This window comes from Haliaeetus albicilla, chromosome 6 (genome assembly GCF_947461875.1).
Source record: "Haliaeetus albicilla chromosome 6, bHalAlb1.1, whole genome shotgun sequence".
In the NCBI taxonomy this organism is placed as follows: domain Eukaryota; kingdom Metazoa; phylum Chordata; class Aves; order Accipitriformes; family Accipitridae; genus Haliaeetus; species Haliaeetus albicilla.
Window position 1 is genome coordinate 45,386,629 of NC_091488.1, and position 25,531 is coordinate 45,412,159.

At 46.3% G+C, this 25,531-nt stretch overlaps 2 protein-coding genes across 7 annotated transcripts in view; one reads left to right on the forward strand and one right to left on the reverse strand.

Moving 5' to 3' along the window:
• Positions 1 to 49: 49 nt before the first annotated feature.
• Positions 50 to 4,244, reverse strand: DUSP12 (dual specificity phosphatase 12). The gene is made up of 6 exons (XM_069785909.1): positions 3,910 to 4,244; positions 3,685 to 3,798; positions 3,481 to 3,599; positions 2,380 to 2,476; positions 1,448 to 1,634; positions 50 to 886 (listed from the first exon to the last, which is right to left on the reverse strand). Exons 1-6 carry the CDS (start codon positions 4,203 to 4,205, stop codon positions 725 to 727), a joined length of 975 nt encoding a protein of 324 aa, XP_069642010.1. The 5' UTR covers positions 4,206 to 4,244; the 3' UTR covers positions 50 to 724.
• A 7,578-nt stretch (positions 4,245 to 11,822) lies between these two features.
• Positions 11,823 to 25,531, forward strand: part of TENT5C (terminal nucleotidyltransferase 5C) — a 37,356-nt gene continuing 23,647 nt past the window's right edge. For 5 of the 6 annotated variants that reach the window (XR_011325160.1, XR_011325158.1, XR_011325161.1 and 2 more), the window contains exons 1-2: positions 11,823 to 11,906; positions 14,676 to 16,206. Coding sequence is in view for 1 of the 6 variants with exons in the window: in XM_069785912.1 (XP_069642013.1) it covers positions 14,702 to 15,874 (1,173 nt within the window). In the remaining 5 variants the exon portion in view is untranslated. Of the gene's footprint in view, positions 11,907 to 14,675; positions 20,762 to 25,531 lie in introns of those variants that run through there. The other variant, XM_069785912.1, reaches the window with a different exon arrangement.

Below are 25,531 nucleotides of genomic sequence, written 5' to 3' on the forward strand. Positions count from 1 at the left end.
AAATCTTACTTCATGATTTTAGGAATTTCTTTGAACCTGTAAGCAGCAATTTGGCAGGGACACTTTACTTCAGTTCTCCCATTCCAGTACAGCTTGCATAATCTCCTCAGCTATTACATAAAAGTTACAATGTAGTAAATATTCTTGTGGCAGATATTTTTAGGACTACTTTTATTACAATGAAAGTAACTGTAAACTTCCCTTTCACTGCTAGTAGCTGCCATGCATGCTCACACAACAATTGCAATTGTACCATTTTATGGCACTTGGCCAAGCCTTAAAATATCTTCTTGCTGCGTACCTCATGATGTGGAATGCACGTCCTACAATCTCAGCTGCCTGCTTCACACAAACCACTTGGAACTTTGGATCATTAGACAAGCACCACTGCTGGCCACAGCCTGAAACATGTTGGCATTCCTTTTAAATAAGGAGTTGAGACCTTCTCTAAATAGCAACAGATGAAGTGAGAATATGCTAAAAACATGACATTCAGGTATTTTTGTACATATTTGACCACTGTGTAACACCTCCTTGAAGGAATTATTTTGCTCTTTTATATATTATATATATTAGAGATACAGCAAGCTTGAATAGAGCAGATGTTCCAAGTAATCCCACTGCATTACAAAGAGGTGGAAGTCACAAGCTCGCTCCTGGCAACCACGGACTAGCCAGCAGTTCTCTGCAGACCTTAAGAAACCCATCGAGAGAAGCGACGAGTTCAGGTTTTGGCAGTTTGGAAGTTACCACCTGGCAGCGTCCTCACTTCGTCTACTCGGCTTTTGTGGATCTGGAAGGCAGGCGTCACCCAGCGGCCACAGGAACACTGCTCACCCTGCCAGCTGAAGGAGCCCAGCTTCGACGTGCATTTCGGACACAGAAGCTGCAAGAAAAACAGACGACCCAGTCTAAGGCGCACGCAGGGCTATTTAAAGGGTACTTCTGGGGTACATTCAATTGTGGCAACCTGCGCTGAGCCAGCTCCTTCCCTTGTCACACTTCACAGAAGGTAAACAGGCTGAAAAACAGGCAAAAAAGCTGAATTGGCATGGCTGCGTAGCCCTGGGCTGTGCTGTGCTGGCAAAAGGGAAGGGATGTGGAAATGCAGTTGCTCAGACCCACTGTAGTTCTGGGACAGTCAGCCAGAGACCACAACAGGTTTTCTAAGTCCTGCAAACTCTTTTCTCATACTAAAAACGAACAGCAGATAAACCCTGTCCAACACTCTGGCTCCTGTTCTCAGTCCAACGAGATCACCAGCTCGTTTCCTTATAAAAGGCTATTTAACATTTAAGAACCTGTTGATAAGCTGCAAAATTCACACCAGAAAGGCTGGCAGGCCTAGGTCTTCACATGGGGGCTTTCACATCAGGAAACAAAACCAGTTTGTTCTGCCTTTGCAAAAAAACAATATCCAAAAAATAAAGCACATGCTCCCCTTCACCTGTCCTTCCATTACTCCGAGCAACGCTGGCTCCATCCACTGCACAGGCTCGGTGAAGTAAGAGGTACACTTTTCGCGGCCATCGCCACAGAACCGAGCAGAGTCTGTTATCCTCTTGTGGGCAAAGGCTGTTGGTCCACTTCCTTCCGTGTGGGACAAAATGCTGGAACTACGGAACAGAGCGCGCCTGCCCTCCATGACAAAGGGGGGAAAAAAGAAGTAAAATAGTTGGTTTTTTACTGGGAAAACCTACAGACAATAGAAAACAGGGACATGGACCTCTTGACAGTGAGTGAGTGAACAGGATTACAAATCCTACATTTTTTTAATTTAGTCTAAAAGGTCAGCAGGCACTGACTCCATGCAGGGTTGCTCCTTAACAAATCTAGTGATTTGTGTCAGTTTGGGCTCTGCCCCACAGCTGTATGCCGTCTTTTATATAGATCTATTTTCAAACGATTCCTGCCTACTAAAACTTTAAATCTACACTCACATACTTGAAGAAACCTACAGCTGGGAAATAGCAGGATTATTCAATTTCACTTTAAGCAATCCATAAAAGGTAGTTAAAATGCGGTAAACCCCAAAATCTACCAGAAGCTGCTTCTGGAGAAACCGATTGTCAAAAACAAACTAGAAGTTACGGTTTCAGAGCAAGCAACTTCACAGAGCCAAGCGGAATTATGCCTGCCTACACAACACGGCAGGTTAGGCTGCACAAGTGCTGCACAACTTCAAGGAACAAAAAGGTTTGTATTTCATAAGATACTTTTATTTGTCTGATTTTTTGTGGCACACATGGTATGGTAACTTTGGCATGAGCTCATCCCTGTCCTGACAATAATGACATGCCCATTGATTTAAATGGGCTATTTTTCTCTTGGGTCAATTTCAAAATGACATTTCATGGAGAAATAGAAAAGGTTCAGTACCTGCATTTCCTGCACCTGTAGAGAACCTCTGTGTTCGGAGTTTGACATATATTGGTTGGATCAACAGCAAAGACTTCTCGGGGCAAGTCTTGAAGTTCTGCAGAGGGAGGTCAGTACCAAGTTGTGAATCAGATCAACGCAGTCACGCTGCCATTTCCGCGGGACAAGACAGCACTGCACCTCTGCCCCAGTCACAGCATGCAGAAGCCACGTTCTTTGCATTCATTTTCCCACTCACCAATTCCATTAGATAAGCTAAAAATGAAAGAGCCTCATCCCACCACACCTAAGATCGGGATTTGCTTGATGCAAGAAACTGGGATCTAGACTTTGGCCTCAGCAATGGTAAAATAGTTGCCTTTTGCTTTATGTTCTTACTTAAAGAGAAAGTAAAGGCAGAGGAGGAGTTAGGACTGTTCTGCCAATCTTTTAGTGCGCACAATACAGAAAGTCAGCTTGCGAATGTGAACTGCCAAGGAGAGTGACACATGAAGGGAGAGAGTGCTGTCACGCTGAATATGCAACACAGATCTTGCAAAAAAAGCTACAGGTTATTATTTTATTATAAAATTACGCATACGCACACATATCTACTACAGTCACTCTTTGGCAAATTAAAGTATGAAAGTTTACTTCATGCCTTGATTTCAACTTCATCTCAGTTTTGCACTTGCTATTTTTTTACTTTCGTCAACTTCTTTTTAGAGGATGTTAAGTTTGCTTAGCCAGGTCCATAAAAATCAGGAAACTTCTCAAACTGACCTTTTACCATTTCAGCGTTTTGTTAAAGAGAACAGTTCCTTACGGATCTTATTTCTCAGGCATCTCTCAAAGACACTTTTTCTCCCCACTGATGAGCAGCAATTCTCTAGGGCCAGTACGAACGTTTGGCTAGCCAACTCAAGGCTCGGCTGCTCCGAGGGCGATACTCAAAGCCAACCACCTCTGAGACGGCCTTCTGCGTTCACTTCTCAGACAGACCGGTCCCACCTGGGACCAACCTCCTTAGGAAACTGCCCCAGGCTTCGCTCCCAGCACCCACCCGGGCTCAAGGCCAGTGCTCCCCAGTGCCCAGCTCGGCCCCGCCGCTCCCCAACTCACCGGGGTACCTCTCCGTGAGCATCTGCAGCCGGTACCTCTTGTAGAAGGCGCTGCTGCTGTCTACGGCGCAGCCCATGGCTTCGTAGAGCTTCAGCTGCCCTCGGAAACCCGGGTTCACCCTGCGGCGGAGGGCGAGAGGAGAGCGGGGTGAGGAGGCGCCGGGCCGAGAACGGGGGGGACGGCGGGCAGGGGCCGGGGACCCACTCGGCGTCGGGTTTGGCGGTCCTGACGACGGCGTAAGCCTCCTCCCAGCCGAGTCCCTCCGTCTTCATGAGGTAGGCGGTCACCACGGCCACGCTGCGGCTCACCCCGGCCTGGCTGCAAGGCAAGGACAGGAGAGGAAAAGGAAAGGACGGGCCGGCCGTACAGGAACGTCGCCCGGGGGGACGGGACACACGACGGCCGGCCCGCCGCCGCCCCGGCCCTCACCAGCGGACGAGGACGGCGCCGCCGTCCGCCCTCGCCGCGTCGATGAAGGCGGCGCAATCGTCCAGGCGGCTCAGCAGGTCGGCGCCGGGCTCGTCCCGCGCCCGGACGTGCATGCTCCGCATCCCCGGCGGAGGCGGCGGTTCCTCCTCCGCCTCCACCGTTAGCACCGCCACCACCCCCGCCGCCGCCAGCGACTCCGGGGACGAGCACGATTCCGCGCCGCCCACGTAGAGCCCCGGTAGGACCGGCACCATCCCGCCGCCGCCGCCGCCCCGGCAACCCGGAACCACCGACATGGCGGCGGAGCTGCCGCGACTGAGCAGGGCGCCGCCCCCAAGATGGCGGCGGCAGCACCGCCGCCGCTCCCAAGATGGCGGCTGCCGACGGCCGGGTGTTGCCATGGCGACGGCGGGGCCGGCCTTGTCGATGTCGGCTGTGGCAGTTCCTGCTGGGAACTGGGGCAGGCCGGTGGCCTTGACAGGCAGGAGAAACCTGGGAATGGATGTCAGGGCACCGCTTGCTTTTTCTCTTACTTATTTAAGTCATGATTTCCATAAAAATCCTCGCACATCTGTGAGTACCGGGGCAATGCTCTCCCCTCCCCATCCACAAGTGTCTGGCTCGCCTCCTCCTTGTTAAAGTCGAGGGGTCTCCCACCTCCCTGTCCTGTCTCCTTACAAGTGCTCAGAAAACAAATACATACCACTAAAGAATCTCCCAATACGTTGTTATTAAAATCCCATTATTTTTTAAGTTAATCTTGTGGTTTTGAGGCCCCCGTTTGCTCCTGTGTGTGTGGTTTGCATTGACAATTATTTTTTTTTATTTTTGACATGAGGTAGAAACGGCTCTCTGACACTCTCAGAGTGGTTTTCTAGCAACTGCACGGGGTCAGTGGGCTGCTCTTTTGAGATGGGTGCCAGGAGTTTGCTTCACTGCAGCCTCCCGGGGGTGTTAGAACAGATACAGAAAGATCAGAGGTGAGCACAGCGAAACCCCAACGTCCCAGCTTCTGAATCCAATTTCTGCTATCCTTACCCCTCAGAGTAGTCCTGCGATGCCAATGGCAAGCATGGTGCGGAAAGGAGGCCTAGAGGAGCGGTTACCTGGGAAGCCACACCGGGATCCAGATTCCAGGTTGTGAATCACCGGCTTGGAGATTAAAACCAAACAGCGGGGCTGTGAGGAGCCTTCCCTTACTGTGCGATCCCTGGCTGCTTTGTAGGATGGTCATCGCGAGTGGGATTCTCCGTCTGAGCCGAGTTTCCCTGCGGGAAATCAAACACGTGGAAAGTCTGCTGGGAAACGCATCAGCTTGCTGCTAAGGTCTGTTACATGGCCACATCCATCTAAGTGGGAGCGCAGTCAGCACGCAGAAGAAAGCTGACAGCAGTTAGCCTTAACTCTTTCTAGATTGAGGCTTCTCATTCAGGACTCAAACTGCAAGCACCTTTTTAATGTCAGAGGTTATGAACTGGTTACACTTCCCATTTCAACCTAGACTGGAAGCCAGGCCAAATAATTCCTTACTGGCCTCGTTTGCAACGTCTGAATAGGCTCTTGCCACTGAAAATCAAATGTCTGGCCCGGCTTGAAAACTGCCCCGCTCCTCTGTTTTATAGTAGCTCTCATGCAATGAGTAGATTTTGAACTGCAAAACATAAATTGTAACAAAATCTGGATTTCTATTCTGATCTCTTACCATTAACTGAGCTATGACTTGCATTCAGCACTGAAATCTGATGCAGTGTAGACAAGAGGCATCATATCTTCTGGTAATTCCAAGGTTTGTTACATGTGACACCACTGAAGACTATGGCACAGCCACTTTTTTTCTGCCCATTGTAAGGTTCAGGTCTCTTCTATGGTGAAAGGAGACAGAGCACTCGCTTTTCCTCCCGTAGATAAGGACACTCTCCCTTAGCTCTTAGCAGGATGCCTGTGCAAAACATTACCACCCCACACATAACCAGACACAGCTTTTCCTTCTTGTCTCCAGAGACGCCAACACTTCAGTTCTTCCTCAAGCCTTTTTGTCCAAAGGGATCTCTACCACGTAGCTGCAAGTTTTCCCCAGCATAGGCCGGACTTTGCAGGTTTCTGAGCAAGAGGTAAAATGTCAGATTTCATTAGAAAGAGCTATGGTAAAGCTATCCCCTCATGTGGGATGCGTAACCTTACTCTACCTCCCCTGTATGAGATAAGAGAGTCTGAAAGTGCTGATTATCTGTCGCTGGGAGGACTGTTGTAGCGCAGCCCTGTACGAGACAGCTGTGGGCAAAACTGTTGCAAAAAAGGTCTGCAAGGGCCTTTTGGACCTTTGTAGGATGTCAGCTGGCCGCAGAGGAGGTGAGACCGACAGTCGCCTCGCACTTGATAGGGTGAGACGGAAACCTGGTAGGAAGGGAGATTGCTATCCCTTTCCCGACGGAGAGGCAGATGGAGCTGGGGTACCAGGGAGCAGCTGTCACGCTGCAGAAGGGACGGGCCACCACAGAGATCCTGCTGAGGATGCTACCCCTGTGTTTATCAAGGACTTCCTCACCAGTGCCGGCAGGGAGCACGCACCAGTTGCCAGCCTCACTGGGAGATGGACGGTGGGACAGCGGCTTCCAGAGCTGTAGAGTTTCCATGTGGTACTGGTGGTCCACCAAGCAGGCTAAGATGGCTCTTTGTAGTTGAGAGGGGTCCCAAGGCTTTTGAGAGTGCCAGTCCACCGCAGCTTAAAGTTTGCCATCATCCTGCCTCATCTCCCGTGCTTGCCCTAGTGCCTGTGTGATTGTGTGGCGGCCCGGCTGGCAAGCTGCCCCAGCCAAAGGCAGATCCCCTCTTTGGATGGATTAGTTTTAAATGGCATAAACCTGACCCAAAGGAAAGAGCGTGACTGTGCATCTGAGGATGAGGAGTCTCTGACAGCTCCCATTTAGATTATTTTAAACTATAGAACTGCATTACCTGTGCAAAACCTGCTTTCCGGTTGCCACTGCCACCAGCTAGAAATAAAGGGCCTACTGAAAAAGTCTTGAAGAATTCATACAAGTTTTCAATAACAGCCCCTATAATCTAGCAGGGAAAAAAGAATACTGAAAAGAAAGACAGGTGGAAATTAAAACCAGAGCAAACTGTGCGTGGACCTTTAGCCATGAAAGCAGTTAACAACTGCAGCAAACTACCGTGCGGAAACACTGGGTTATCCATGTCAAGCAATTTGAAGAAAGTCTGCAGGCAAGTGCATGTTATTGAAGGAGCTATGAATTTTACAGCAGGATTATATTATACAGGGATTATACTGAAAGGTGGTCAATCATCTCTGTTAGCCTTCAAATCTGTGAATTTGCAGGGGCAAATTTAGTTGCCTCTGCAGCTAAAACCAGTGGCACAATCAAGAGGCAGAGCTCGCAGATGCAGACTCCCAGGGGGTTGGTCCAGTCGCAGTGTGACCACTACACTCCTCCACACTGGTTCCTAGACCCGTGGATGATGAGGGAACATGAAAAAGATGTGATTTCAGAGTGAAAACCTGTAGTGGGGGAAAGTACAAAATCCGTGGGGCAGAGCCCACCGGCAGCTTGGCACTGAAGAGCTTCGCATGACTGAGGCTGCACTCCCTAAGCAACCACGCTCTTTCTCTGTACTCCCCTTTGCTGCTTTTGCCACCTGCAGCCCGAGGTGATGCGTCCTGACTTTGCTCACGACTCCCAAATTAGAGTAAATATTTTTTTCAGTCTGATTTGCAAACCCTTGTCCTCCCCCCACCTCCGCCTCCCCCTTCAGTCTTTGTCATCATCTTCTCCTGCACCACCAAAATTTTTGACAGTTTGCTCTCCCCCGGGTTCCAGGAAACCATGTGACTAATTAAGCAGTTGGGGCGAGCTCAGGTGCAAGGAAAAACAAGTCAGATGATGGGCTGCTGCCCACTCGCTCCAGCGAGTGCATTCCATCTCAGCGTGTGTCTGCCCTGCTACTTCATAAGGGAAAAGAAAATGCCGGCCTTCCCTGGGCTGGGAGCCTCACAGCACAACCGGATCGGCAAAACTGAGTCTCTGGCTGCGAAAGCAAAAGTGCCAAGGGCCTGGGTGGAGGCGGAACCACCTCTTCCCTCCTGGAAGAATTTGGCCTGTGCACTTTGTCACATATTTGAGTGGCTCCGTTCCTTCCGGCTTTTAAGCAGTTTTGGGCGTGTACGTCAGAGGGTTCGTGAGGAGTCTGCAGCCCACCGCCCAAGTTGCCAGAGGTGGCACTCAGCAAAGCAGTGGAAGGGCTAATGGGTAGGGACATCTTCAAAAAGACATTCATGAGAGACAGCGACTCTGGGCTCACATCTCAACGCAGCAGGAGCTTGGAGCTCCCACTTCGCACAGGTCCTGCTAGTGAAGGGACCTGGTGGCATTGCTTGCCCCTTGGAGAAGGAGTGTCTCTCGGCTTTTGCTGAGCTCAGAACTTGGTGGGAGCTGGGAAGCCCTACATGGTAGTATCTCATCCCTTGGAGCAGGGACTTCCCAGCTGTCGCTATGCTTCTAGTGGCAAATTTAACCAGAGATTTTTGAAAGACTGCTGTTCCCTGCATTAGTACACTCTGCGTATCTATACTGGATTTCACGTGTCTACTTTTATCCATGTATCAGGAGGAAGGATTGCCGCATCTCCCCACAGTAAACCTCAAAGGCTAGTAAAGGCAGCTAGCAGCAGAGAAAGGGGCTCACCCTTGACGCTCTACAGGAGGATTTCACCATAGTCATGCGAGTGGGATGTTCCTACCTGTCTCCACGCTCTCAGCAATTGCAGACATGCAGTTACTCCACATGTCAGACAAAAAAGAAGAGTTTCCCAACTGCAGATTTGATGCTCAATTACAGAATGGAGCATGACAGCTACTACTACCATGTATTAATAACTCTGCTTCACTTTATGGCTTTAACAGCTGTAGCAACCAAGATTTATAATGACACATTACGTTCAGCAATGCATCACGTAAGGAAACTAATCTGACAGTGCCAGGTCACTGAGCTGACTTACAAGTTTTTAAGTGTGTTCCTTCTGCCAAATTTGCTGCCCTATTTACTGGATTAAAATGAACAAGTTTCAGTGTGTTCAGAAAACTCCGTACTAGCCTTTGTTTTGGCAGCTCCCAGACTCTTCTTCCCCCTGTCACACTGCCATGCCAGGAGCCGTTTGGTCCTTCTTCCTTCCCCATCCTCTCTTTGAAAACCCTTTGAAGCAGGTCCTGCGGTGTGTATCCCAAAGGGGGGTTATAGACCACAGGACACGAGAGGAGGGACTGTAGCTGGGAGGAGGCACGGGGACATAGGCAGAGATGAGGGATGGAGCGGCTGTGGGAGAAGGGCGAGATGGTGGTTGTCCAAGGGCAGAGGGGGACCGCGGCTGCCGCCGCTCACGTCTTGGCAGGAATTTGTCTGTATCCCAGTCGCTTTCTGAGAAAGGATGGCTTGCAAAGATTGGGATCATCCATTACCTCTCCCTAGACTCGGAGTTACAGCTGACAGTGGGAAAGGCAGTCCTAAGTATTAAATGTTAAGACTGGAGCTGGGTCTGGGCCCGTGTCAGAGCCACCTCGGCAGCCACAGCACCTGAGCAGTAACCCATGCTTCTTAATCTCTCGTCTCGCCGGTGGGCTGCATGTTTCCACGTTTTTCCATCCTCATGGCACAGTAATCCACTGTGCAGACACAGGCGGATTGGATAGCAGAAGGCTGGCTGGCTGGCTCTCATCAGGGGTAAATGGGCTCGTTCTCCTAAGACATTCATTACTCAAAGATGAATTCCTCCTTGCTCCTGCAACCTACCCAGGAGTCTGGTCCAGCAGGCTTTAAACGGTGTTTCAAAAGCCCTTCCCACGGACCCCTTATGTGGGACCAATGAAAAGCAATTAAAAAGAGCAAGTGTATTGTCAGGAGGTGTAAATTCACTGCAGAGTGTGCTGACAAATACTCAAGGTCTGCAAATCAGAGGAGGCAGAAAACACTCCAGGTATCCTTTAAGATAGACTTGAGATACCTCTTTGTTTTTACAAACATTTTTATGGAACAAGAACTTGTAAACAAATAATGTAAAGTGTGAACCTTTTATTAATACTTTAACATCTGTAATAGCAGTATGTGCTGCTGTTTATTTTTGCCTTTATTGTTATCTCATGAATATTACAAATGGAAAATGTTTTTCAACATGTAATTTAATTGCTGTTTGCTCATGGGGCAACAGAAAGTATACTGTCCAAAATAATCAGTTATTATTATAAGACAATAATATTTGAGGCAGAAATATTGCTGAAGAAATATTAAGAGGTGAGACCATTCACTATTTTAACCTCCAAGTGAGACACTTCCTTACTGGTGGTTATGCCTCCATCATTTCCACTACTACTTCATTTTGAGTTCCCCATTTCTCTTTCTTGTTTTAGAAACACAGGAAAAAAATGTTGAGAGAGACCTGGATCCTCACGCCCAACTCCGTACCACCACAGACAATTGTATTATGTATTTTCTTTTCTAGCTCCATCTTGAAACGTTAGTTTTATTCCCCTCCTTCCCTCCTGTGATGCTCGGAATTCATGATTATCTCATTGGACAAAAAGATGGTAACTTGCCTTGAATCTGATTCTTGTCTCAATGTTATCCTTTAATTTAAATAGCTCTTTTTATTTCCTGTTATTTATACCAATGGTGCGCTGTTAGAGAAAAATAAGTAAATAAATAAACTAACTCACCCATATTCCTGCTCAGCTTTGGCTTTGTTGGTGAAAGAAGGCAAGTCTGTCTGTGTTTGCTCTGCAAAGAGGAGCTTTTCAGTTTCGTCTTACAAGGTCAGCTCTTCTCCGCCTGTGTGCAGGTGTTGATTCATCTTTCTTGACTGTGTATGAACAAACAATGTAACAAATGTGTCGCTTTTTTCCCCCCAGTGTTTTGTAAATACTTTTTTAGCTCTACTAGAAATATGTCAACTGGCCTGTCCTAGGATAAGTTTTGCTCCCCCCCCCCCCCGAGTCCCGATAATCCTACAAAAGGCAAATAGCCCAGGTCCTTTCTCTCTTTTGCTGAAATGCTGAGGGTTTACAGCAGAAATGGTAGCTTTTATCCACGCAGCACATAATCTTGCGCCGTGTACTATTAAACGCCTGCCGATTTTTATTACTCTTGATCTCCTGAGTTATTCATTGCTTCCTGTCTTAACAGTTCCATCCTCCTCCCTGTCTCCAGTGCCTCCCGCAGCCCATCAGCTGCGGTTTTCAGTAGCACGCCGTTTCAACGCTTTTTGCCGTCTCCTTGCGAGCGCATCCTTGCAGTTTTCGTGCCAACTCCTAGTTTGGCTGTTTCCCATGTGGCACCATAGCAAACTCTTTAGCAGAGCCTGGAAATTTTGCATCTGTGCTGACGGTTGCTCTGCCCGAGACGAGGGAAAGCCATGTTGTATTTCAGCCTGCTTTTCACTGGAATCCACTTCCCTGTCTTCTGCTATTCTCTTGAAACGTTTAGGCCATTGCTTTCCCCTCCGTGTGCAGTCGTACATAGAGCGGGAGGGGATGGAAAGCGACCCTTCGGGTGCCCCTCGCCACCATCTTGGGGTGGGCTGCGGGGCGAACCCCTGGAGGCGGGAAGGGGGCGGTGTGTGTGAGGGCTCCACGGCCACCCCCGTCCTCTCCCCACCCCGATCCCCGCCGGGCTCCCGGGCCGAACAGCCCGAAAAGGCGGCCAAACCCACCCCCATTCGCTCCGCTGAGGCGGGGGGGGAGAGAAGGAGGGAGAAAAGCGCCGCCGCCATCGTTCCTGAGGCGACCGTTCCTGAGGCGGCCGTTGCTGCCGCCGCCGCCTCCCGCCCCGCCCGCCGTTACCTCACGGCGAGCAGTGGGCGGGGCGGGGCGGTGGCGGGGCGATAAAGGGCGGGCGAGGGGAGGTGGAGGGGGGTTGCGCGCGCGTGTGTGTGAGGAGAGAGAGGGAGGCTGGCGCGGTCGGCGCTGCGGTGCGGCTGAGGTGACAGGACCGGTAAGCCGCGGGGGCTTGTGTGTGTGTGTGGAGGGGGTATGTGTGGGTGAAGCTCGGTTCTCCGCTGCGGGATAGAGCCGGCGGGGTCATTTTATGTGAGGAATCTCCTGGCGGCAAAGCGCTTGAGTAACGCTTTTTTTAAAAAAAAAAAAAATTATTACTTAAACCGGCTTAAACGGCAAGGTCCGCCCGGCTCAGGTGAGTTGCGGGTTCTGCGGTGAACGCAGCGGAGCACCCTCAGGTCTCCTCTCGAGAGAAAACGTCTTGTAAGGGAAGACGGACCTTCCCGCCTGCGGTGCTGCTGGGATTTGGGGGGGGACACGACACAAGACACTTGTAACTTGCAGTGTCACAGGGCTACTGCTTGCTGCAGGCAAGGCCCCCTAAATTTTTTTAGGTGTTGTGTCAAATTACAGGTCTCCTAGGGGAAAAACTGCTGCTGCAGGGTAATGTACTTCATCATGACAAAGGTGAAGGCGTGTTGTCCTCCCTCCTAGTGCCTCTAATTTGAGGTCTGCATCCAAGTGAAGCTACAATACTCTTTACGCTTGGTATTAACTATAGGTAGTGCCTGTCTTGGCTTCAGAATTGTTTTCTTCCCAGTGAATGAGCATCTTCAGGTATCAGATCTTCTTGTGATGGAAAGTGTTGGCAGTGAAACAAGAAGCATGTGAACTGCTAGTGTCCCAAATACATTAAAGTTGCTAAGATCCTGCTGTCACTAACATAAATCTTGCGGAGTAGGCAAACATGGGAGCGGTTTGGGGGTGGGAGGCTTCATAGGTTGACAGCCTGAGAATTAAACTCTCTGCTGAACTAGAAATGAAATACTTCATCTTCCCCCCACAAGGGCAACAATGCATGTTATCCTCCTAGGTGAGGACCACGAAGCAGAACCAAGTGTGTGTGGTGGCGTGGGAAGCGCTGCTCTGAGTCCTTTCTGGTCGCTGGGTGGGCTGTCTGTTGTCTTAGCTGCTAAGAAGGCTACAGACGGGAAGGAGGAGAGGGAATGCTTTCAGAGGTAGTAGCTGAAAGCACTTGCAGCTTTAGCTAGAAGTCATGGAAGACTCTTGTGTTTTTTAGTGATCTGAAGGATTTAATGAAAATACAGTGGGTTTAAGATGAAAATGCACTTTAATGTGCTTGAAGTACCTGAGGGCAGCTGCTGGCAGGCTTGATGCCTCTGGGTTTATGCTGCTTTGCAGCCTTAAGGGTTGAGTTTGAAGAACCCCTTGATTTGTCCTGGACTAATGATCTTGTGAATCACAGGTTTGTTTTGTGCCTGCTGGAGCTGATGTGACCCACAGCAGCAGAGCCTGTAATGCAGCAGCTCATGCTCAAGGGCAGACATTGCTTCCCCAGGAGCATTTTTACCTTAACTGTATATTTTATCTAGGATTTGACTCTCTTCTGTGGAGGAGGTGACAGATCAAATGAGCAGTTCAAAAATTAAAAGCTGGAAGAGGACAGGCATGAAATGACAATAGCTGCTTTTTGAATCTTGCTGAAAGATCCTGCACTATGTTGATGCATGTTAGGAAACGACATGGTTGGGTTTTAAACAATTCCTGGTAGGCAAGAGTTAACTACCTTAAGTCTGACTAGTCTGACCTGACCTTGGCAGCTGCAGTCTTCACAAGTACTTGGGGCAGAAGGTGAGGCCTCAATTAGTCTGTAGCTGTCAGGAAGCACCTGGCCACAATAGAAACCTGGAACACTTAAAAAGAGAAAAGTGTATTAATACTGCTTGGAGTTGTGTTACTGTAGAACATATGTAAGTATCTGCATACTTCAGAACACAAGCCACTTAAGCACAAAAGTGATCTGCTCAACTGTGACAAGACTCCTTAAAAAGTGCAAAAGTTCAGACAAGGCTGTGACAGGTCTTGTCAGTGAAGTTCTTAAGTCCTTAGTGTTAAAGTGCAACGCTAACATGATGTCTGCCTTAACCTCATCTGAGTGTATGCCAGCTCTTAAAAGCTCATTTGCCCTCCACTAATGAGCAAAAGGCTGGGACAAGCATGAATCTTTCCAAAAAGGTAGCTTGATTATGCAGGGTATCTGAAGAAGAGTAAAGAGTTGCTTATGAAGACTGGAGCACACATTGAATAGTGGTGTTATCTGACTTTGTAGCTGAAATTCTGTCTGGGATGCTGAAGTGCTGTAGCTTTTTGCAGGAACAAGGTGTACTTGGCCCTTATCCCATGAGTGGTAGATGCTGGATGGTTAAGAAAGGAAAAACTCATGAAAAGGCAGAAATCTTATGTCTCTAGTGTAATTAAAGTGCTTTCAGTGGATTGGATATCTCGGCCCTGAAACTAACACCTGAGTGTCTTCAACTATTGTGTTAGTTGGAGAGAGCAGTTTGAGCTTTATGTATAATGAAAAAAGTTCAAAGCTTAACTTTCAGAAGTACTTTGCACTTATAGCTCCTCTGGCATTGGCTGGTGCTGCAGATGATATTAAATTTGGGTAAAGCTTGTGTCATCTTTGTTGATAATTTCCCTTTGACACAAACTGCTTTGCTGAAGCACTTTACCTCACCAAAAAAAGGACAATGACAAGTAAAATTTTGTGCCTGCACCAACAGAGAAGCTGAGCATCATTTCAGGTGAAAGCCTTCTTGATAATCATTTTTACATAGAATTATTTCTTTCTAGTTTGTGTCTGTGTGTGTAGACTGAAAAGTAGAGCATAGGATATATCTAGGAAGCACAAACAGAAAGTCTGACTTGTCTTTTTCTTTTTTTTTATTCCACCTCCTTACAGTTTCTTTGGAGAAGAAACACCTTAAGATGGCAGGCAAAGGAAGTAACACAGACTGCATGTCATGCAGTGTACTGAACTGGGAGCAGGTCAGCCGTCTGCATGAGGTTCTTACAGAGGTAGTTCCAATCCATGGACGAGGTAACTTCCCAACACTGAAGATAACTCTGAAGGACATTGTTCAGACTGTTCGGAGTAGGCTGAGTGAAGCAGGCATTGTGGTACAGGATGTCCGACTGAATGGCTCTGCAGCTGGTCATGTCCTGGTCAAGGATAATGGGCTGGGATGCAAAGACCTGGATCTCATTTTTCAAGTTTCTCTTCCAAGTGAGGCAGAGTTTCAGTTAGTTCGAGACGTCGTGTTGCGATCACTCTTGAATTTCTTGCCAGAAGGAGTAAGCAAGCTAAAAATCAGTCCAGTAACCCTGAAGGAAGCCTACATCCAGAAGCTAGTCAAAGTGTACACAGAGTCCGACCGCTGGAGCTTGATATCACTTTCCAACAAACATGGCAGAAATGTGGAGCTGAAGTTTGTAGACTGTATACGGCGGCAGTTTGAGTTCAGCGTGGACTCCTTCCAAATCATACTGGACTCCCTGCTCTTCTACTATGACTACTCAGCAACCCCGATGTCGGAGCACTTCCATCCAACTGTGATTGGGGAGAGCATGTATGGAGACTTTGAAGCAGCTTTTGATCACCTCCAGAACAAGCTGATAGCTACCAAAAATCCTGAAGAGATCCGAGGTGGTGGGCTTCTGAAGTATAGTAACCTCTTAGTACGAGACTTCAGGCCCATGGATAAGGATGAGATCAAAACATTAGAGCGCTACATGTGCTCCCGATTCTTCATAGACTTCCCAGACATCCTGGATCAGCAGCGCAAACTAGAGACCTACCTCCAGAACCACTTCTCCAAAGAAGAGAGGAGCAAATATGACTACCTCATGATTCTGCGCAGGGTGGTGAATGAGAGCACAGTCTGTCTCATGGGACATGAGCGAAGGCAGACTCTCAACTTGATTTCTCTGCTAGCGCTCAAAGTACTGGCAGAACAAAACATCATCCCTAATGCCACTACTGTTACCTGTTACTACCAGCCAGCACCTTATGTTAGTGATGTAAACTTCAGCAACTACTATCTTGCAAATGCTCCTGTGCCATACAGCCAGTCCTACCCCACTTGGTTGCCTTGCAATTGATCGTTTCACTTGAGTGTTCTTGAGTGAAGGCTACTGAATGCCAAGATGCTGAGTGTATATATAGACAAGTAATAACTGTCAGCTGGAGGCTTTTGAATGGAAACATGATTGTGTTGGACTGTCCATTTCCTGGTGTGCAGTAGGAATATGCAACCAGGTGACCTGCTATGAACCTTTCGGTATATCTCTACAAATGCCAAGAAGCCTTATTACCTCTTCACTGGGAGAAGAGAACCAGCAGCTAAATGTTAAGAGGAGTAGTTACAAAACTCGGTACTAGTTCTGGAAGTGGCTATTAACATGTGATCCAAGTGGAGTATTCAGTAAACTAGGTTAGTTATTAGAGGAAAAACTGCAAAATGTCTTGAGCAGAGCAGAAGCCACTCCTGGAATAGCAGGAAAACTCTGCTTTCTATTGCCTAACCTTATTACTCCACACTTCCTCAGTTCAAGTTCTAGCCAACCTTCTATTGAACTAATTGTGCAAGAGTGGGCTCATGTCATGCTTGGGCTGCTTCTACTTTCTGGCTGTTTAGAGCTGGTAACTGTATGGATACTGTCTGTCTTGTAGAGGGCCTAAATGTTGTTTCCTGTAGTACCTAGGGATATATGGTCCTGCCTCAAGTTCAAGATTAATTTCTTGGAAGTTGAAGATGGATTAATTAGTCTATCTCTAAAGCATAAACTGGCTAAATTTTTCTTGAGTGCAAAAATTTGGAAGGTGGCATCTCTAAACAGGTACCAAAGCATGATCTAAAACTTGCTAATATGAAAAGTCCTTGAAATGAGGAATTGAAGCCTTAAGTAGAATTGGAACCACAGTTGGAATAGTTAGGATGGAAAAATACAGTTAAGTCCAGGTTCAAGATAAAGCCTTTCTGACTGCATCTTTCAGAACCATTTTTGGCACAGTTGGAAAGTAGTGCCGCTATTACACTGAGGTTTGGTCCAACTTTCTTCCTCACAGGTCCACAGCAAGCAAAAAAACCCCCAAACCCAAATAAATCCCGAACCACTGTAAGTTGCAGCATGATGTGCACTCCTGCCACGGTATGAATTCCTAAAGTGCCTCCTAAAATTAATTTCTTGTACAACTTCAGGCAGGTCCTGAAGGCTTGTCTTTCTGTCACCACTTAAGGGTTTGAGCTTACTGGCGTATCACTATCACCTGGTCACTGTATGAGATGGTATTCTGAGTGGTTAGAGTCAAATTCTTCCTCTTTACTGGTCTGAACCCTCACTTGAAGAGGTATATAAACCCTAAGCAGAGCTCTCCACAGAGGCTGTATGTGGTGAAAGTCTGCCCCTGTTTTCAGAATAGCCTCTGGAAGAGTATGTACTCCCTTGGAGGTGTAGGGGGCTGACCTTCCTAAAGGGTCTGTGCTGAACTTGCTGCTTTGAAACTCCTGTGCTTTATAGGGAAGGTTAAAAATTCCCCAGTTATGTATATAGCGGTATTAGAAACTGGCATATTAACTGGATGATTTTCACTGAATTGCAATAGTAAAATACATATGGCAAATGATCTTGAGTTTCCTTTGCTTAACCAGAGAAGTAGACTAGAGAGGCAAATCTTAGAGCTATTTAATATGTACTGGTGCAATGTTTAAGAATACTTGTTTGCTAAACCTTTTTTATGACTTCCAGCTGTCTCTGCAAGCTTGTGAGACCAAAGTGCCTGATCAAACAAATGATTTAAGCTTAGAAGGTAAAGCAGAAAGCAGGTGAAACACCAATATATGGTTGCTGTTTAAGGCAGAAAACAATAGCAGTACAGCACTTAAATGGCAGTAAAAAACCTGCATGTTCCTCTTAGGACCAAAACCTTCTAGTAATATTGCAAGTTCTCTCACTTCTTATAACTACTTCATAAAGACTGTCTCAATAAAGCAGTGAGGCGACTCTTTTGTTCAGACTTCTTTGTTTAGCTTAGGAAGGCAGGGAGGGATACAATGTAGAAAGCAGACTGTAGCCCAGTATGCTTTAGCTTAATTTTTTGAACAGTCTTGTAAACAACTTTAATAGCAAATAGACAAATAATTTGGTGTCTTCTGTTGTGTTTTTTCATTAAAGGCTTTCTGTGTAGTCAGCCAAAGTAGCTAAACTTGAAAGTGAACCTAGCCTTTTTCACTAACTGTGGCTTGGACTTGATGTAGCTTACAGACAAGGCATCTCTCACCCAAGACTTTGACTGTTTGGAAAGCTTTTTAAAAACTAATACAATGCCAGTGTTGTCATGTGTGTTAAATGTAGTGCAAGCTCACTGCTAGAATGACTTTCACATGCAAGGCAATACTTGGCCTAGTATAGAGTATCACTAGAAAGAAGGACGTCTTTTGCTTAGGAGTTTGTAACCGCTATCATCTCTTAAATAGCTGTTTTTAAAGCCAATCTAAGCTATACCCACTGCAGAAGTAAAGCATTGCCTAGAGGGACATTGTTTGATTTGCATATCAAATAGCTTAGACTCATGTATCAATCTTATGCGATCTCATGGCTGATCTTTAGAAGCTGTTCCTGTGCGTCAGCTCATGTGGAAGTAGTAGTCAGATGCTCAGGAGGAGTCCTCGCAAGCTTGAAATAAACAGACTTATGTTTTACTAGTCTTTGAATGCCTTGGCTGCTGAACATCAGGCCAGGTGTATCTGTTGGAAAAGGAAGTGCTAGAAAGAAAGCTCTGATGGATTCCTGCTGAGATAGAGCTATGGAGAATTTAAGCTTCCTGCCATAAATATTGTGCTTTTGCTAAGGTAACCTGTTGCTGAGGCCTCTAAGGAAGCTTTATGTTGAATGGCTGCTCTCTGAACAGCTGACTTCCTGGGTTTAAGCTTTGCAGGACTGTTGACTTCCCTGCCTGGCTCTTAAGTTGCTCTGGCATATGAGAAATATTAATGCTTTGTAGCCTGGATGCTGGATGTGAAGCTCTTGAATAGTTAACTGTATCCTGAAGCTGCCCACTATCTACTGCATTGGCCCTACTGTATAAGGGATTGCTGGGACACTGTTCGTCTCATTGCCTTCAAAATAATCCTGGCTTGGCAGGTAAAGCTGGAATACTCAGTAGCTTTTCATAACTGTGTTGCAAGCAGCCTACCCCTTTCTGTTCCAAGTTGTCCTAGCAGCCTGATGTTGCATGTGGCAGTGGCTTAATTTGGTGTGTGCTAGCTGGTTCAAGTTCAGGTGTATGGTGGCCCCTGTAGCAAGGAGTAACAGGAGAATGAGCGCTAGGTAAAAGTTAAAAGTGATGACCCTAGGCCAAGTGTAGGGTGCCTGCTTGATTCAGTCTCCCTTCAGTACATAATGATGCCTCTGCAAACCTGCTCTATCCTCTGTTGCTCACTTGTGTGTCGAATGGAGGTTAGAGAAAGACTACTATACTTCAGACTATTACCTTAGCACATTCCCTCTGGGCAGTGGCATCAAAACAAAGCTGCAGTAACACTGAACTGCAAGTCTTGTATCAGTGCATCATTCCTCAGGACTAGGCTTCTAGTAAACCAGGCTCTGTGGTTTAGAATAGCTGTTTTCTTCCTGTAGCTTATAAGCTCAGCTGGGCTAAGCCAGTCTGAGGTTAGGCATCTGTTGTCAATATTTATTGCCAAGTCCCACTTGACTTAGAGTTTATTAGTGTGACTTCCTCATTGTAAGATAGATTTTTTTTTTTTAAATTTGATAAAGATGCTACCAAGGAGACCTAGTAGTAGACTGGGTTTTACTCAGTTTGGTAAAAATCCCTATGCTGATCCATGGTCACTCTGAGAAGTTGTAAGGTAAAGCATACTTCATGCTCCCTCAGCTCAAGATTTAATTGTTGCTGTGTTTGTCCTCAGCTAGTTCAGTCAATCACTAAGCTGGAGGTTGAAGACTACTGCTTGCTTTTGAGTAACCATTTTTCAAAAGGTCTTCACACTTTAACATTAATAATCTTGTCTACAAAGCAGTAGGTAGTATTTAAATCTAGTCCAAATACCTAAAGCTTTTTATTGAGACTTAAAGACCCATATTTTGGGAGTGAGTTCTGAGGTTAAGCATATGGTATGCTTTTGTGCCTAGGCTTTGTGGATTTCTGATCACTAGAATAACTGCTGATGTTGGTAGTGATCTCTGCTTATCACTATATGAGTGCTTGGGAAAAGGCCTCTTAGAAGAGAACTTGGACAAATTGCTTCAATTCTAAGCTGTCAGGGTACCAATGGTACTTGTTTACTCACCCTCTCACTCAACTCATTCAATCAGGGTGCCATAGTTGTTAGGCACAGCAATAAGTTAGCCACAGTCACTGGCAACTTGGTTTAATTTGGGCATTGGGAGACCCAAATGGATAGTAATACTTCTAGCCTTTGCATCTACTTTGCATGGTCTTAACCATTTGTTGAATATGGTGAAGTGTATTTCATATATGTTCTTTAATTTCAATGAAAGTAGTTATAAGGTGGGATGTGTGGCTATGGTTGTAGAAGTCTGGGGGGGAGTGGTTGGAGCACTCTGGTTTTTCTCACTTGTATTGGAAGAGAAGGCTGCTCACTGAAGTGTCTGGATTGGGCTTCTCTCTTTCTGATTAAAATTGCACTTTCTTTTGAAATTTAGAAGGCCTTTTTTTCTCTGTTTATCTCGTATATAATTTTTTACTATTAAAAGAAGTCAGCTCTTAGAAAATCTGTCTCGTACCTCTTTGGAAGAAGTGAGTCTTTTTTTTTTTTTTTTTTTTTAAGCTGGCAAAACAAGGTACTAGAAATATTTGGAGTTGTGATGAGCCCAAATGTGAAATTGGTCACAGAACGTTGTCTACTGTTCTGCACTGTGGTGTTCACTTGTCATTCTTTGAAACTGGGTTTTAGACCTTAATGATTCTGAAATTCTTGTGCAAATAAACTTATGCTAAACATTGCTTGCCTCAAGTAATTCTTACATCTAAATAGTGCTGACAAAGTATTTGTGGAGCTTATTGGCCAATGTGTGTGTAGATACACGGGGCGGGGGGAGAAATAGTGATGGGGTACACAGTAATGCTTGGGTTTAGATGTTGTTCAAGGTACTTCTTCCCCTTCCCCCCCCCCCCCCGAATGTACACATCTGCCTCAACTTACTGAAGATTAGTCAGTTAAGTGAGACATGATTCCTCTTTCATTTACATTACTGTGAGTTTCTAAAGAACTGGTTTTGCCCTCTCTTACCATTATCTGGTCTCGACTTTAAAACATGTTGAGGCACAGTCCTAGGCCTGTTAGATAGTGTCTGGTCTAAGCTAGAGCCTGCCAGTCCATTCTGTGATGCACTCCATTTTATATGCTACTCCAAATCAGGGGCCCCTGCATACCTCTGCTCATGAGACAAGGAGGTGAGAAACAAAGTCAGCAATTGCTCTTCAAGTTATTTACAGGTTGAGAGTCTTTGTGCTTTCACTCTGTCCTAAAAGTGGATGCTTCTGCATACCAATGGTCAATGGGGGTTGAGCAGGCCAAAGCTAAATAAAAGCTAGGGGCATGTGGCAGTCTACTTGCTGTTCCTCCTGCTCTAGGATCAAAAATAAATAGACTGTAAAAAGCGTGCTTTCTTCTAATCCCCTCTAGAGCCCAGACAAGCTCTAGACTCTCAGTTCAGTAATGCTGGAGGTATTCCAGCCTTCAGGACCTTGTAACACCTGCAGTGGAAACTTCTGTGGAGATTAGCAGAGGCAGTGTGATCCCATGGAAGTAATCATGAAGCTTGTGTAGTCCCCTTTCAAGATGTAATTGCTTCCCTCTGAACTTAAATGGACAACTGATAATGTGGCTGGGCAACATAAACCATCTGCTTGTCACCTGAAACTCCCTTACCCCAACTCCTCAGTGTATCTCCTCATAAAAGCTTCTGAGTTATTTTGGGCAACATCCTTAAGTTTCTAGAATACCAGACTTAGATTTGCAGGGTCTGATACTGAAACAGCAAAATAGCTATGCTTAAGCAAGGGGCTTTAGGTACTCTTTCAGTTCCATAAGGAACTTCGATAATGGTAAGAACTGAGAGGAACTAAAGAAGAAAGATGTTCTTGCTCTATTGTTGTCGTGTTGTTAGTGAAAATACATTTGTAAGTGTCCTTATCCATGCTGTGCAAGATGACCTCAGTCTTGTGATGGGGGAGTGAGAGGCGTTAGACAAATAGTACTCTAAATTGTTGCCATTGTTCTGGCAGATGTGCTTATTTCCCTCCTTTCTTCCATGATGGAATATGGAATATTTAGTATTTTTTAAATTGGAGTATTCAATGCGCCCTTACAGAGACAGAATAGATGCTCCTGTGAGAGAAACAGAGATTTTCTTTGGATGCCTCCTGTTTTTGAACATTGCTCACTACTGATTTAGTACACTAATACCCTAGATACCTGAAGTTGCTATTTTCAGCAATAAAATAGGGTTTGTATTTATCCAATGACTTAAAAGGGAGATATATCAAAGTGTGTAATATGCCACTTGAGTGTGGGTGTTAGACATAGTGGTCATGTTTTGCTGCAGTAGCAGTGCTGTAATCTGTTCTGCTTTGTCTCAACGAGAAAAAGATGAGCTCCATATCCTATAGGCAAGACTGCCCGGCGAAGGGAATAGTTAACCTGCCAAACCTTAGTAATTTTCCTAGTAGGAAAGAGTTGAGTCATCATGCTGGAAAAAGAGAGTCTTGCCAAGAACTGTGTGCAAAGCAGCTGCTGGATCCTAAACTGGTAGTTCACATGTATGTTAAGGAAAGCTATACTGCCTACTTCAGTGTTATCACATTGACTCTCGGCTGGGTGGTTTAGTAAACCAGTAGGAACTAGTTCCCTAGGCTGGCTGATCCCACAAAATGCTGTGCTGAGTCTTCATCGCCCATAAGTAGAGAAGGGGACAGTCCATGCCACCTCACTGTTTGGAGAATGGAGAAGTGCAACCTCTTGCAGAGGTCCGGCCAAGACAGAGCACGAGGAAGCTGGCCAGTCTAATCTTATCTGTAGCAATAATCCTCTCGTCACTGATAAACCCCTATAGCTAGCCTGCATACTTCAGGAGACTTCAAACAAATCTCCAAGGCCTGAACTGCTTTGGGGAAATAATCCATCCCTGTGTATTCCCAGCAGGCAAGTGACAATTTGGTGCTGTAGAGGTGGTCTCACTGTCAAAGCTGGAAAATTTCCCTTCTGATGTTACGTAGTTGATTGTGGTCTGTGTTTTGGTCTGTGTTTTAGCATGTGAATGACATAACCAGGCAGTTCATGTGCTCTTACACCCCTGCAACACGTGTTAACTTTATTCCACCTGCTCATGTAGCAAATCTGCTTCAGAAAACAGCAAATCAGTGAATACTGATTGCACCACAAGCAAAGGGAAAATTGTCTTCCCTGCAAGAGAATGGTTGAACTGTGAGACTTCTGATTCAGTCACTGTCCCCATGCAGCAAGGCAAGTCTTCTGAGCATATTGGATGTGGGACATGTGAATTACTCCCACAAGCTGGTCTCTTTGTGGACGCTCTTCTCACTTCAGAATCTACTGTCCACCTGCAACAATTCCCTTCTCCACTCCCTCTCTATCGCTTATCTGAATAACTTTGAAAGCTATATCTCTGTGTACCTCTTGGAAATTTATTCAGTCTTGCCCTAAAGGTGCTCAGTAATGGCAATTCATTGTGTACTTGGAGAACCTGTTCTAATATTTGATTGTGGTCATTACTGAGAAATTAATTTGCATTTCCACATTGGTTTTTGAACTTCATCTTTGATCTGTGGATTGCCGCATCCTTATCAACAAAGCTGAAAAGTCTCAGACTGCCCCATGCTCTCCACTAACCCCTTCAGCTCTTGGATGAACTGTCGAAAATGAGCTCTTGAAGCTGTATGTTGTATATATTGGATTTGGAAGCTGGAAACCTTTTCTTCTGTAACTTTGTGGTTCCTGCACATCTCACGAACCAGCACCAGTTGCTAGCCTGGTGCTTTACCTACCATGGATAACAAATAATACTAAGGTTGCTTCTCAACCTCTTGATATTTGTGTCCATGACCTGTGCCTGCTGTTTTTACCGTGGCATTATGGCATGCCAAGTGCTTGTGCCGAGTCAGTTATTCGCGGTGATTTCAAAGTCCATCTGCTGCTTCTAGAGGCAGCCTCTCCCATCTGGTATTGACAACATCTGTGCTCCTGGTTTCCAGATGTAGTATTTTGCATTTGATGGTATTAGAAAAAGATTTTGTCTGACTCCTATGGGCAAATAGTCGCAATGTTGATGGACACAGTAACTCATCTTCTTCAGTATTTACTACCTTATTGACTTAAGTATTGCATAGCGCCTGGAGATGACAGAAGTGTGCACAGTTTTGCGCTGTTCTTGCATACGGAAGAGTACACAGGGTTGTTGTGGGCACTTTGAAACCTGCAGGTGGTTTAAAGCCAGCGTCAGCACAAAGTCCACAAAGATACTGGACGCAGGCTATTTTGGGAGTGTTTTTTTCCCCTGCAAATACAGGGTAGAGACAGCAGAGAAAGCTTATATTCTGTCACCATGCTTAACAGCAGTTCCTCAGTCCTTTCCCCTGCACCCCCACGACTAAAACACCGCAGTGACAAGTAACCCTGGGGCATGAGTTCACAACATGACCAAAGTGAAGAGCTCCATGTTTCTGCTCTTGCCACCACATCTGTTAATCATCACAATCGGCTGCCTGTGTTTTACTGCTCACGTGGGGCTCCCCAAATGTTGTGTAGCCCTGACTACTTGCCAGGACTGATGTAGCTCTCCAGACCTCATGAGCTCCCATTCACTTTCTCCTCCTGGGCAGCTTTTCTTAAGACCAGGGGAAAGTAAGTAGGTTTTGGGAAGAGCCCCTGCCATCAATCCCACCACCCGAATTCCCTGCGACACCGGTGGGAGTTTGTCAGATGCTATGAGGGATTTGCTAATGGCCTGGCAGACCCCAGTGGTTACGGCTCCTGCGTTACGGCTGTCCTGCAGCCCAGCTGTGCTGGAGTATGTTTCTGCAGCCCTGCTCAATCGGTGGGAGCGACACGTACAGATGGGGCTCAGCCTCTGGCAGCAAATTCATGGAGTTACTCCAGAGAAATGCTGCTCATAAAAAAACGGCGTCTGTTTTGGAGCGGAGGAAACTTTGAATGTGGAGCAATATTCCAGCTACGTATGTGCCTGCTTCACATTGGTGCTTAGCCTCCTTCCTTGCAGCACTTCTCTGTGGTGGAGATAGAAGGAGGATTCCTATTTCCTGCCATTTCCCGGACCAAAAAAATGAGCCCTGCAGAGGGGAAGCAGCACACTTTGGTAACACAGGGACTTGCTGGCAGGGCCAGGAGTAGATATTTTGGAAGCCCTGCCTATTGATGGGGTGGGAAGGGAAGCGGGGGTGGATGGTACTGGGACATTTCAGAAATTGAATAGAAGGATGCGGGTGTTTAAAAAACAATCCACAGTTGAACTGGAGAACCGCAGTTTTGAAGTACTGTCTTCTCACAGGCATGTCTGACTTACTTAAAACTGCAGCAGTGTGCCAGCAGAACTTGCAGGGGGCCTGTGTTATGCCCATGTTTAGGATGCTCTACACAGAGAATTCGTAACTACTTGCAATACTCAGTTGCAATATAAAAGCATGGGGGTAAACGTGCTGTTCTGTTATTGCATGTTACACACGTGGCTCTCCTC